Genomic DNA, 15000 nt, shown 5'->3' with positions numbered 1-15000 from the left:
GCTGCTTGAATAACAACAAAAATAACAGGTGCCAAACTCAGATAGATGAGAAAAAAGAGAAAGACAAAGCTGAATCTGAAACATCACATTAGTATAAAGCATCACGCAAAATGCGCCCTTCTCCCAGCAGACTGCATGCTGGGAGATTTCCTTCAGGGTTTGGATGCTTTCCTGCATAGTGCATAGCCACAGTGTGTGTGTGTGTGTGTGTGTGTGTGTTAGAGTCCCTGCTTGTCGCTGGTCTGTGTGTTCCCCACCTGTTCCCCCCGCACCAGTCTTGGTGCACATCAGATACTTTGCCATGTGTACGTCTGCGAAACATCTTTATTTCTGTTGATTTTCATGAATATCCAAAAAACGTGTGTGTGTGTGCATGACAAGGCCCCTCCAGCCATCACCAGTCTACCAAAACATCTTTCTGTTTCTCTCTCATACACACACACACACACACAAGCACAAACACAAACACAGACACAAAACACACACACACACACACACACACACACACACACACACTGTTGCTGTATGGTATGGAGGGATACATCCAAACCCAAAGGAAGATCTCCCAGCATAACACCTCTGTTTCTCTCACCTCTGTCTCATGCCTTCTGTTCTAATACACACACTGGCAAATAATGCAGCACTTGAGGGCATTTGGTGCATATGCATCCCCTACTACACTCATTTCTTCCTCCCTCCCTATCTCTCACTCCTCTTCTCTTCTCTTCCCCACTCTCTCTCTTCTCTCTCCCTATCTGCTGCATAGTCAGAGCCCCTTCTCTCTAGTCCTCCTCAAGGCCACTGCAGCTCCTTCCAGCCTCCTCCAGTCGTAGTTCTCCCCCTCTCCTCCCCTCTTCTCCCCTCCCCTCCCCATCCACCTAGCACTGCAGCCATGATCACCACAGGGGCTAATGTGTGGGCTGCAATAGCACCCTCTTGCCCCTGTTGATAATGGCTTTGGCACTTTCTAGGTGTCTAAAGGTGAGGTGACAGCCTGCTACAGAGAGTGAGAGAACGAGAGAAACAGAGAGAGAGAGAGAGAGAGAGGGAGAAAGGGAGAGAGAAAGAGAGAGAGACTGAGGGCAATGGCCTCTTTTTCTTCCCTCCTGCACTTTTCAAGCTAAGAGTATCTCCCACGCGTGCAAAAAGTGCACGTCCCCTTAGGGTCAGCGAAGGTGAGGCTGCAGGGGCTGACATGCCATGACAGCTGCTGCCAGACGTGACACACACACACACACAAACACTCACACATACACACACACACACACACAAACACCTCTGCATGGCCTGTGAGTGCTGCACAGGTCCTTGAGGTGCGTCGCCTGCCTTTGTGTTTGTGGATACTGTTTACATTAACATTTACACGTAACCATTAAGCATGTATGCTTTTTTTCTCTCCTGTGATTTATTGCACCATGGAGGCGTGCAACGACTAAAAACAAATGACAACAGATGTGCAGATCACTCAAGCTACTGCTCTTCAGTCTTACCGAGACATGCAGTCTAGCCTACAGCTAGCACACAGCTAGCCTAGAGCACACTAGCCTAGAGCAACAGATTCAGCTCAGTCAGGTGTTCAGGTAACGTTTTGGACATACTGTACAGGCCTCGGTCTTCAGAGTGGTTTAGGTTTTAGAGCAGTTTTCGACCGTCACCTGATCCTGTGTCATCCAAGAGGAATCTCCAGGCATGACCACATAGTTGCACATTCTTCTTGTCGAGTTGCCTTGTTCGATATCCTACTTGACCAAAACATCCTGCGTCCTCCATCTTTAGGTGTTCAGTGTGAAGGGGATTATGTTACTGCAGTACAGTACATGGAGACAGGCCTCCTCGTGTACGGCTCCCTGGCATGTGTGTTTTTTTTTTTAATTCCTCCAGAAGGATTTGTTGAACAGCAGCTCACTGCAGTCCCTGAATGCTCCTCTGGTGTGTGTGTGTGTGTGTGTGTGTGTGTGTGTGTGTGTGTGTGTGTGTGTGTGTGTGTGTGTGTGTGTGTGTGTGTGTGTGTGTGTGTGTGTGTGTGTGTGTGTGTGTGTGTGCGCACTCTACAAGTACAAATAGGTCTGCATATCTGATAAATTGCTGTAGAACACCAGGCGATCGGAAACAGTCCATTCACTGAATGCATTGTGTTTTGTCTTTTACGCCGATAGATCACATAATGAAAAGCACTTTCATTAATCAGCATTAAATCAAGCCTCGCACTCCAGACGCAAAGTGTTTATCATGTTTGTTCTTACGCAGGGAAAAAATGGCATTATTACGCAAGCAAACATTTCTCACAGCGACACTAATTGCAACGGACCTACGAACCTGCAGCATGAGAAAATATGACATTAGTTCTTCTGAGGTTCTCGTGTCCTCATTTATTTTTCATGGCGCTCTCCAGACTGCCCAGTGCAGGACGCCCACTTGTTTTCATCTTATGGCCCTGTTTTTTCTACTCAGTGTGGTATGGTGAGATGTCATGGTGAACTCCGAACTCCGGGCACTAGTCTTAAGGGGGGAGCTAGAAGAAGGCCATGCCCTTCAACTGACCCTGTCTTGTGTGTATGTGTGTGTGTGTGTGTGTGTGTGTGTGTGGTCTGCAAAGCAAAGGACTGGAGGATAAGGAGAATCCCATGATGCTTCTGGAAGGAAGTCACCCTCCATTCCATGCACAAAAACACATACAAGACACACATACACACATACATACTTAAACGCACACACACAGAATAAACAAGTACCACACACACAGAGAATAAATAAGTACCACACACACACAGAATAAACAAGTACCGCACACACATGTAAACATGTACACTTTGTTATCATGTCTATGTTTTTATCTTTTCCCATTCTTCATCTGTATTCCCTTCTCTCATTTGCACACACACACACACACACACACACACACACACACACACACACCATATTATTCAATTCATCTCAACCCCTGTTCATCATCCTACCCCCACCCATCACCAGCTAACTCAATATACACACTCACACTAACACACACACTAACATACTCATGTGCATACTAACACATATACACACAGAATACACCCTTTAGAGCCCTACCTCTCTCCTCTCTCCTCTCTCTATCTTAATACCACTTCCTATTACTCACACACTATCACACACACACACACACACACACACACACACACACACACACACACACACACACACAGCTATCACTCAACCATCACACCTAGCAGCCTCCCTGCACTCTGACGCCTCCATGCATACCAAATCAAGCTGCCATGCGCTGCTACATTCACCCGTCTTCATCCCCACTCCCTCCTGACATCCGGCCTCATGAGCCCTGGCATATTTGTCATATTTAGGTATGGATTTATTTATTTATTCATTCATTTATTTATACGCTTTTCCCTCCATTTTCAGCACCCACCCCACCCCACCCCACCCCACCCACACACACCCCTTGCATCTCTGGCCAATCACGACTCCTAAAGGGCCTGCGGTTGCTGGTGTGTTGATGATGCTGTGCTTGCTGTGCAGTCTGCCATTCCGCTCCCTGGTGTGTTTTTCAGGGCCACTCGCGTTGACAATGCGGGGGCTACGCGTGCGCTCCAATCAAGACGTGGCCTTTGTGCGACTACGACGGCCCTGAGGGAATGTCATGTGGCGGCTCGGTGTCCAACGATGTTGCACATGGAGCGGAAGGGGGCTGGATTGCAGCTTCTATGTGGCGTGGGTGGACTGAGTGGTGGCGGTGATGTGTGTGTGTGTGTGTGTGTGTGTGTGTGTGTGTGTGTGTGTGTGTGTGTGTGTGTGTGTGTATGTATAGTCAACCTCTCAAACATGCCACCCCCACTTGCGCCACCACCAATACCCCCAGTTCCTCCACTTTCAGAGCCCTTCATTGAACATCAGACAGATGTAAGGATTTGTGCATTGTTGAGGTTGTGAACAATGTATGGATTTTTTTTTTCTAGACATCCCTGAGGAGCTGATGATCTGCCACAAACTGAGAGGCATGCGTGCGAACAAAACCAACAGCCGACCGAATGAGCCGGAGGTTAATTTGGAGCGAAAATGTAACACGTTTCCCCAGACAAAATCACTGCACCCGACGTGTCACGTTATTAGAAATTAATTAATTTCAGATGTTGCCGAGCGCCTCGCCTTCGGGGAGAGACGTCAGTCGACAAACAACAATAGGGGCTCTGGAGCGTGCGTTCCTCCGCCATGACACGACATGTAGCGCAGAGCAGCGCAGGCTCACCGAGACCTCGCATGCGCTCCCCTGGCTGCCCGACTTGTCTTTTCCGTTTCCCTCCGCTTCCTCCGTGTGCCAAACGTGCACGTTACTCGAGTGCTCATCGCTGGGAAGAAATGCATGCTGGGTAAGCAGAGCTTGCTTTACTGAGCAGGGTTCGTTGTAGGCACGTGTTCTCAAGTTCTACTGAGGATTCATAGGGGCTGCTCTTTCCACTTGGAAAACACCTTACACATTGGCAGTGTGGATTTCCCCAAAAATTCTGAAAAGTCTGAAAGTGCTTTTACATTAATTCAGCAGACACTTGCTATGCTGCAGTACATTTTTCATCAGTATGAGGGTCCCCGGACATCAAACCTACCTGGAGTGTAGTCCAAGACCATGGATTAGAAACAAAGTAAGTGGCAAACCTCCTAATACAAAAGCAGTTTCCCCTGCAAAGCAAAGTCATAGGGCTACTCAAATAGATTTGCCAATTACTCGGACTTAACTTAGCCACGCTTGTCACGGTATTCTATTAAAAGTCAGTGACGTCCATTAACGGAAATGTCCTCAAGCAAAGGTCCAGATGATAATTTATGTAGGCCTTTATATATATTGAAGTAGCCTAGTTGTATCAATGTCTGATTTAGTTAACAACAGTCAAATCAAATAAGTAGGCTACCCATAGGAAAGCAAAATTTGAATGAGACAAATGAGATCTCACCTGTTTCTCCTAAGGGACTCTAAGAACAAATAAGGCGTGATAAGACTATACTGAGAAGAAAAATAGGGTATTTTGAGATGTTAAGTTTAACTTCAATTGGACTTGCAGTGAGACAAGAGGAGGAGGAGTTTTTTTCCTGCAGCTAAGGGTCCTTTGAACCCCTCCATTGGTGTTTTTGTTTTTCTGACAACCCAAAATCCAGGATACTTTCAAGGAACATTCTGATGAATTGATCACACTGCAGTCTTTTTTGTGCCCTCAGTTCACCGTTGAGTGCTTGATCAAAAGATTTGTGTTTTGCCCCATAGTGGCGCATCACATTGGCACTTTTATAATTGCCACTGTCTTGGAATATATGAGACATACAGGCTTTGAACTGAATGAATAATAAACATGTAAGAGTCAGTCCAACTGCTATTAAAAGCTCTGTTCTCGCTGTTGACCATTGTCCTCTGAGCAAGCATGATGTGAAATAACTTATTATGAAATAATTACTTCTTACTACTAAAGTTACTTTTAATGCTGTTACTGTTTTACAGAAACTTTCTACTCTTATTAGTGCAGCTTTGAAACCTTCAAAAACAATTCGTTTATGGGTCTGGGTCTGGATGGGATGGTGTCGTGGGCTGGACCCGAACTGTAGTCTGACTATTAGTGTCAACAGCATAGAGGTGAACCTCCCTGGTTCTACCTGTTGACCAACAAGACCACTTGTTTGCTTTAGCTTCCGAAAGTGGAACCGACACGGAATAGGCCTGTTCCGACGCGAGTTCTTCTGGTGTCACTCACCGTCACGCCAAAGAAGTTGGTCTCATTCATGACGTCCAGGACGAGGCGGCCCACCTCGGGATCGTCCACGGTGAAGTTGTGCTCCCGTCGCTCACGGTCCCGCAGCGTCTCCATGACGCGCGTCAGTGTCTTGGCGATCACCCAGATGCCGTCGTAGGCGTAGCCGTGGAACTTGCTGGGCTCCACGCCTTTCTGCTCGCGCTCTCGCTGGTACTCTCGCTCGTACTCCTGTGGTGTCTGCCAGACACACACACACACACACACACACACACACACACACACACACACACACACACACACACACACACACACACACACAAACACACACACACACACACAATATATACATACATTTTACATTTCAGCACAAAAATACAGCATCTCACAAATACATACACACATTCAAACACACAGTCAGACATATTCACATTTAAACACACAGACATACATATTCACAGTCACACTCAAACAAGCAACCAGGGGTGCGTTTCCCAAATCCATAGTTTGTAACCCGTTAGCAACTTAGTTGGTTGTCAATGGGAAATTGCATTGCAACCAACAACTTAGTTAGCAACTATGGTTTTGGGAAACGTGCCCCAGATCGATACACATATTTCCCTTACACATTCAAACACACACATCTTCCCAGCCATCAGCACACCAGCAACTATTAGGAACACGTTTCACATGCAGATCACACGCACACAACATCAGCAGTATCACCATTGCGTAGCTAAGGAGTAGCCCATATAAGGACCACATGGCATCTACACATCCTTGCCCGAGTGCTACCTCAGAACTCTAATAAACTAGATGTACCGCAGAGCGGTACAAAATATGACTGCCGCCCAGTCCAGCACATTTTTTCCACAAAAAGAAATCACGCTGAAAGGCCTATATGATTCTAACTGTCTCACTAAATTGCATTATCCACACTCAATTGTCACTGGTATCTGCTAGACAACAAGTACCAAAACATGATTAGTTCATAGATTTCACATGTAAAATTCATTTTATACAACCCCACCTCCATCTTGCCTGTTCATAATTATGAGAAATTCTTGATTGTTTGTGTTATGTTTATGTTATGTGTGTGGGTGTGTGTGTGTGTGTGTGAGTGTGTGTGTGTGTGTGTGTGTGTGTGTGTGTGTGTGTGTGTGTGTGTGTGTGCGTGCCTGCGTATGTGCCTGTGCATGGAAGCGTACATATGTCTACTGTGTGAGTATGTGTCATGATTACTGTGAATGTGTGTGTGTGTGTGTGTATCTGTTTGTGCACATGTGTGCACATGAACTGGGTTAACATGACCCCTGGAGGCAAATATACGGAAAAAATGGTCATCCTAGGCCCTACAGTTCTCAAGATATTCACAGAGAACTGTGTCTGGCCTACCCTCCTTTCGGGGGGTCCAGTCCAGCGGGGGGGCTACAGATCAAAACGAAAAATGACAGTTCCATGCTATCCATGTGGGGGTACATGCCGACCAAGTTTTGTGTACCCCGGTCTTTCAGTGTCCCGGGAATCCTTGTTGGTGTACGTCACTAAATGTACACATAAATTGTTTTATTGTAAGGCCCCCCATGAACGAAAGTACACAAAACTTGGCATGCATTCGGAGGGTGTCATAATGATCCTACACTTTCAATTTCGTCCAGTTTTGACCATGTCAGCCAGAGATATTGTGATGAAAACACCTAATTTTTTGCTTTTTAATTTTTAACTAGGTGGCGCTATACATGAAATAAGTGGTAATGGGATGGGTTGACATGGCCCCTTGAGATCAACATACAAAAAAAAGGTGGACCTCCTAGGCCCTACGGTTCTCGAGATATTCACAGAAAACTGTCTCCGGCCACCTACAGGCCAGTTGGTGTATAGTAACATAAATTAATTTATTGTGTGGCCCCCCATGAACGGAATTCCACGAAACTTGGCGTGCATTCAGAGGGTGTCATAATGATCCTACACTTCCAATTTCGTGCAGTTTTGACTATGTTAGGTCACAGATACCTGCGATTACAACACCTCATTTTTACTTTTTTGTGTTTAACTAGGTGGCGCTATACATGAAATGAGTGGTTTTGGAATGGGTTGACATGGCCCCTTGAGATCAACATACTAAAAAAAAATGGTCCTCCTAAACCTTACGGTTCTCGAGATATTCACAGAAAACTGTGTCTGCCCTACCCTCCTTTCGGGGGGTGCAGTCCAGCGGGGGGGCTACAGATCAAAACGAAAAACGATGGTTCCATGCTATCCATATGGGGTTACATGCCCACCAAGTTTCGTCTACCCCGGTGTTTCAGTGTCCCGGGAATCATTGACAGAAATTTGGACATGCGAAAAAGAAAAAAAAAAAAAGAAAAAAAAAAAAAACAAATCTGACTAAACCTATATGACCGCCGCTTCGCTGCGCGGCGGTCATAATAAAAGATGAAAGCCTCCCTGTGAGTTGAAAATCTGATTTTGTTATTTCTCGCCCATGCGAGGCTCTTGGGCCATGAAATTCTATTAAAACTAAATCTTTTATTACAGCAAAATGACTGCAATTTCATGTAATGACACATGATGTTTCAAAATGTAGAGGTTCTGAGAATCAGCTTTACATAATGGTGACTCAGAAAACAGCAGGAGCAGGTTGAAGCCATCAGGGACAATTTCTAACATGATAAGATATCAAGATATGATCTGCATAAATTCCCTGTATAGACATAAAGCATATAGTTATCTGAAAATAAAATACTGTGTATGATTTGTATGACATCTTTTGATTTGATTGGTACTTCACCTGTTTATAGATGACTTGGTATCACCTGTTTATATTTGACTTGGTATCCCCTGTTTATATTTGACTTGGTCACCTGTTTATACTTGACTTGGTATCACTTGTTTATATTTGACTTGGTATCACCTGTTTATATTTGACTTGGCATCACCTGTTTACTTGACTTGGTATCACTTGAACAAAAGTGATAGAACAGAACATGGTGTGCCTACCCGTCCAGATATGCCTTTGATCCGGCGGGCGCTGAGTGGCTCAAAGTCCACGCTGATGTAGCCCTCCATGGCTGTTAGCAGCTTCTTGGTGGTGCAGTTGGTGGAGTTGGCCTGCTCCCACCAGTTGCCCTGGTACCAGCCCGGGATGATCCACTGGTACTTACTGCCATACATGTTCAGGTTGTAGGCCTGAGGGGTAATAGATAGTAAATACATGTATGTGTGCGCACACACACACAGACACACACACACACACGCACGCACGCCCAGCACTCACGTACACACGCACGTACACACTACACCACACCACACCACACACACATCACTAACATACTAATACATATGAATCAGTGCTGTGTAAATATTCAATGAGGAGTGTGTATCGAAGAGTGAGAAGATACAGAAGTGGTTTACACTGATTGTCTAATCTAAGCAACAGAAGCTGAAGCAATCACATGTGTGCCTAGGGGCATAATGTGCTCTACGATATGCTAGAGTGAACTCTGTATAGACCCTTGACATCAATTCAGAAAGAAAAACAAATCTGGCACACTGCTCTTTCCTTAAAATGCTTCACTAAACTTCTCACCAGAGGGTTTCAAGACCCTTCGACCCTTAAAAGTGCCCAAACTGTGCTCTGTGTCTTATCGACACAAATGTGACCGAATATGCAGAATATACAAAGACAAATCATGCTTCCGCTTATTTTTAGCATTGTTTTAGGGCAATGTATCGATCTGAGTATATCATAATCTACAATTATAATGTTGCAATGCCAGTGTCTAATTCAGACTACATTTCATCATCAGGTTCAGTGTGCAATTAGTGCTTCCACATACTGGAGAGGGACGCCCTAACAAGTGACTGTGCAAGCTAACAGAAAGGCTACACCAGGTGCGCAACTGAAACGCTCTGTTGGTGTCGCGTAAATTATTTTTTAGAAGACTGGTCTATTTTTTTTGCACGTATGTGCCACTATCACGTCTGGTGTGTGTGTGTTTGTGTGTGTGTGTGTGTGTGTGTGTGTGTGTGTGTGTGTGTGTGTGTGTGTGTGTGTGTGTGTGAGTGTGAGTGTGTGTGTGTGTGTATGTGTGTGTAGCCAGTCCCATTCATTATTGGGACTGGCTAATGCTAATTGTTGCTGCAGATGCTACACAAACGGAACGCTTCAGTTACATGCCCGGTGTAGCCATCCCCAGCCCTTATGAGGGGAAACAGAAGGTATTTGGAACATAACTCAGTAGAGTATACTCACACAGCAGAAGACCTTGGAGGCCAGGTTCTCATCAAACTGCCCGATTATGATCCTCACATCATTATCCTGCAGAGAGGGACACAAAAACGTACACATGACAATAGGAAGTCAACACTGAAGACTTTCATTTTCTACATTTTCATCAGCATTTCATACTGGTCTTAAAAGAAATCTTATCGATCGCACACTAACTGAACAGTCATTAAATGGAAAATGGCAAAAATTGTAGATGCAAACTTTAAGGCATGTTAAAATGTTAAAAATTAAAGCCCGTGTTGCAGGGTTCATTTTCCACAATTTGCTTGTTGGTAATAAACATTTAAACTGTTATCCATTGTATTTGATGCTGTTGGGTGTCACAAAACGGAATATACAGTAATACGAAAAAGCAGGTACTATTTCACAGCTGTTTGAAGTGATTCTCCTTTCCCCCACAATGCATTGCATTACGTCACCTTGGGGAGGCTACAGACCAAAGCCCACCTTGAGACCCTTGAGAGTAACGAGAGAGGAGTAAAGAGAGACGAGTAAGGGATTGTTCAGCAGTAGATAGCGCAGATTATAGATAAATAGATAGTCTATAGATAGCCTAGATATGTATATAGACAGGTAGATAGATAGCTAGATAGATCATATCATATGCTAGTCAGGGGGGAGCTCCTCGACCAGCGGCCAAAATGCTCTCGCTTCCCTAGTTACTGCAGCTCTCCACCACAGTTTCCATCGGGATGGCACAGCCCACACAAGCACCTACAAAACTGCGACTTGCCCATATTATCTCCCTCTTTGGTAAGCCGTACCCTGACGATGTCAATGGCAATCAATCACGAGCAGTAGTTATCGAAAATATTCATGCTGAAGACACGACCAGCCTAATCGGCGGCGGCTAGAAGCTAAGTTTGCAACAACAGAGGTGGCTCACAGGTGTGACTGGAAAGTTAGCCCATAGCTAGCTATCATGATGCTTTATATTCTGATCTTCTGACTAAGTCTGCCCGGTAGCCTACTTATCTGAACTAACGACATGATCACTATCACTAGATATAAAGAAAATGTTGACTTTCACTTGGTGCTGTTCACTGACAGTAACAAAAAAAGTGTCGTAACGTTATAAGCATAATGCATTGAACTGACATGCATTGGAAGACATTGTTATCTTTGTTAGACCATAGGGTCGTTGTCATATAAATGCTGTAACGAAATTCGAAGTCTAAATATACAAACTTTATGTTGAAAGTGTAACCGCGACCGTTTCCCATAGGAATGAATGTAAAACATACCCTCCAAAACGAGACCTCCCGAAATTCAGAAAAAAATTACTAAATTGATATCAGGCACCGTTATTACCATTGGTAGATCATAGGGTAGCTGTGATATAAATGCTGTGACGAAATTCGAAGTGTAAATATACAAACTTTATGTTGAAAGTGTAACCACGATGTCCATTAAAATGCATTGAAATGAATGAAGCGCAGATCATGTAGTCCCCAAAGTGACGTCATCACTGAATTGCGTAAAAAAAAACCCGCTAATGCTAAAAACAACAAAAACTGGCAAAACACCATTTGGAGACATTTCTAAAAATGATATACATATATTGAGTGCTTTATGTACCCATTAATCAACAGTGGTTTTTAACCTGCAACACAGGCTTTAAGTGCGGAGGGATGGGGGCTGTGTGCGGGCACTGAGGTCTTTCAGACGTGGGCACGTTCGGCTTGGCTGGTCTGGAAGATGGGCTGCTTCAGACTCTGCCGCCACAAGCCTCTGAATCCATAATAACAACAGAGACGTTAGTGTCTGGCCTGAGAATTGCTTTGTATCTAAAGGACCCACACAAGCCATTCATGGAGAAAAGAGAAGGCATAGACGTGTGATAGAGTCTGTAAATAATGCATACTTTCTCTTCCCTGCTATCCTCTTTCTTTCGCTCCCTCTCCTTCTAGTCATATCTCTCTCTCTCTCTCTCTCTTTCTTTCACTCCTCACTGTCTACATGTCTTTGCCCATTCTGCTTTGCAGTAGATCAATCTATGAGTCGGAGACCCCTTTCTCCTGTTGCACTGCATCCTTGAGTTTTTTTTTTAACAGGTACCACAATGCACCACAAGAAGCTGACAGAAGAGGTTTTGACATTGGCCACAACTCGAGCACAGCTTCTCAGATGCCGCATTGCGAAGCAACACAAAGTTACCCGCAAGTCTATTGAGAGAGCAGGAGCATGCCTTGTTAAGCATAGCGTCTCAGATTGCCTTGTACTTGGAAAATGGTACCTCTTCATCAACTGACAACGGCTGACAATACACATCCGTCAGGCAGGTAGAGGCATGCACAGCCCTGATTGGTCATGACACACGGAGTCCAGATTGCTTAGAAAGCACTTTAACGAGCATGAGCCTCTTTGTCATATTATGTTTCTAACATCTGTCAGGGAGGATTATACGTTCCATCAAAACACACAGTGCAAACACAATCAGTCAGATGAAAAGCAAACAATCGAACAAAACGTGTTCATAAAGGTTCATTTAGGCATCCAAGTGCCAAACAAACAATCGAACAAAATGTGTCTATGAAGGTTCATTTAGGCATCCAGGTGTCAAACAAAAGTTGGTCTCATTGTCAAACATGTTGTCAATCTTTAAACTGGATGACACATCATGGCAACCAGGTGTCGACCACAACCATGACACCCTGAGTTCCATTACAATGAAGAAAATAAATCACAAAAAAAAACTCTCAAGGTCTGTATGGTAACAATGGCAATAAGGTATTAGAAATGTGACAACTATAGCCCCTGGGCTCATTACATGAAAAGAAAATACAATGCAACAAAACAAACAAAAAACTGCTTGAAATCTTTAAAGAAACAAGATTTATGAATTGGTATTGGGATGTATTGGGTACCCATTTAGCGTTATTTCTGGAAAATTATGCTAAGGGCCAGTACATTGAACACTAAATAAAACAATGGTGTTATAAAACAATAAAACAATGGTGCATCGTGTAACATCCTCAGCAATAGGCCCGGATTGCCAATGACATTCTCTATATTATTAGTCCGGTTAACATCAAAAAGTGTGAATCCGCCATTTTAAGCTGCCCTAAGACTGGATTAGTACCTCTGAAGCTATATGACTGGACACACTGACATAGATGGACAAAAAGACTTGATTGGAATACCCTCTTTCCACCCTAAAGGGGGGGACGAGGGTAAAAACACTTGAAATGTTGAAGCTGCCGGGGGCCAGTGAGATAGCCAGGTGTCTGCTGTAGCCGTGGCAGCCATGTCCCAGGGCTCATTAGAGGTAATCACTGATGAGTCCCCTCCTGCAGGTGACCCCACATCTGCTGCACTGCTGAGCAGAAGGATCCTAACAGACCTTGACATGAGACGTGTCTGTTGCGTCTCCCTCTCGCTCCTAATGTTTCACACACACACATACAGTACACACACACACACACACATACACACACACACGCTTTGATTGTGTGTGTGTGTGTGTGTGTGTGTGTGTGTGCAGGCCCGTCGCTAGAAGGCAAGCAAACCAAGCAATTGCTTGGGCCCCGAGCTGGCCAGGGGCCCCAAGACAACGACTGGTTAAGAATAAAATGCAACGACAAACTGTGAGCGCCCCTTTGATAGTCAATGCAGTAAAGTGCAACGACAAGTGGGTGAACTTAAACTGTATGGCGATGCTGTGGTTCCTGTAGTCTTTGCGGGCGGTGGGGGGGGCCTCCATGTCCATTTTGCTTGAAACGGCCCTGTGTGTGTGTGTGTGTGTGTGTGTGTGGTCTACATTCACAGCTTTTCTCCCGCCAGAGAGAGTGAGAAAGAGAAAAGCGGGCCTCGCAAACCTCACAATGTGCCATTAGTGGGGCGGAGCCAGAGAGCATGCTGGGAAGGCGCTTGTGTAGAGCCCTCTGCCAGGGTCTACTGGTCCCATTCATCTATTCTACCAGTACTTATATCAGTAGGCCTTTGAATACTGCCGCCTTCCTCACAAAGCATGGGGAGAGAGAGAGAGAGAGAGAGAGGAAGAGAGAGAAGAGAAGGAGAGAGAGAGAGGGGGAGAGACAGAAGAGAGAGAGAGAGTGGCGAGTGGGGAAGAGAGAGGGAGGGGAAAAAAACAAAGTGAAAGTGGGTGGAGAGAAGGATGAAGAGTGAAATAGAAGGATGGAGAAGGAAGGGTAGGGAATGGATGAGGGACCGTTTAAGAAATAAATAAACCTCAGCTCACCCCAACTGTATGTGCAGAAAATGCAATCTAGAAGCCCTAAACTTAATGGAGGATCAAAACAAACGGGCACCAGCTCCGCCCAAATGTCCTTGGCAAAAGCACTAAAACAGCACCGATCTGCTTTTTAAATGCCGGCTAAACTGATGTGTAAAAATGACGATGGTGTCAAACTTCTTTTTTTTTTTGTCGTGGCTATTTGGTAAACAGCTTCATCATCTTGAATTATCTTGGGTGACGACAACACGACCCTTGGATGGTAAAAAGACCCTGATGGCCATTACGGCAGAGGTAATAAGAGGGGTCTGATTACGAGCACTCGGCTGCGCCTGTTTACTCCCATAAAAGCCCTTTTATAAGCATGAAGACATCATTTATACGCCTTGTGTCCGTCTGCCAGCGCCTCAACGTCCCGTCACGATGCCAATCTAAACTAGGACAGGGCTGGCAGGCCTGGCTCGTCCAGACAAGTCGCCCGACACGGCCTTCACTCACTCCGACGTCTCTGTGTCAGTGTACACAGAGGGCCCTCTGCCCCCACTCTGCAATACATAGAGGTGAGAAATCCACCTTTAGAGCAGTGTTTTTCAACCACTGTGCCGGGGCACACTAGTGTGCCGTGAGAGATCATCAGGTGTGCCGCAGAAAATTACCCAAATGTCACTCACTGGTCCAGAAAAGCAACTGTTGCATCAAAGAATTTATAACCACATGCTCTCATTGATTGTATGATTGCACTATTTGTGGTATGCAGGCATTGTACAACGGGGGCCCCATAACCAGTA

General features: G+C 45.0%; 1 protein-coding gene across 1 annotated transcript in view; it reads right to left on the bottom strand.

Annotated features, from left to right (window-relative positions):
- Positions 1-15000, bottom strand: part of gabbr2 (gamma-aminobutyric acid (GABA) B receptor, 2) — a 218028-nt gene that overhangs the window by 63590 nt on the left and 139438 nt on the right. The window contains exons 5-7 of the mRNA XM_076301769.1: positions 9982-10047; positions 8727-8915; positions 5730-5966 (exon numbers count right to left, since the gene is read on the bottom strand). Of these exons, the coding sequence (XP_076157884.1) occupies positions 5730-5966; positions 8727-8915; positions 9982-10047 (492 nt within the window). The remainder of the gene's footprint in view (positions 1-5729; positions 5967-8726; positions 8916-9981; positions 10048-15000) is intronic.

This window comes from Alosa pseudoharengus, unplaced genomic scaffold (assembly GCF_046254945.1).
Source record: "Alosa pseudoharengus isolate Yale_2024_CS ecotype anadromous, Long Island Sound unplaced genomic scaffold, YU_APseudo_1.1 YU_APseudo_1.1_scf_23, whole genome shotgun sequence".
NCBI classification, from domain to species: Eukaryota; Metazoa; Chordata; class Actinopteri; order Clupeiformes; family Clupeidae; genus Alosa; species Alosa pseudoharengus.
This window is presented reverse-complemented; position numbering and strand designations above follow the sequence as displayed.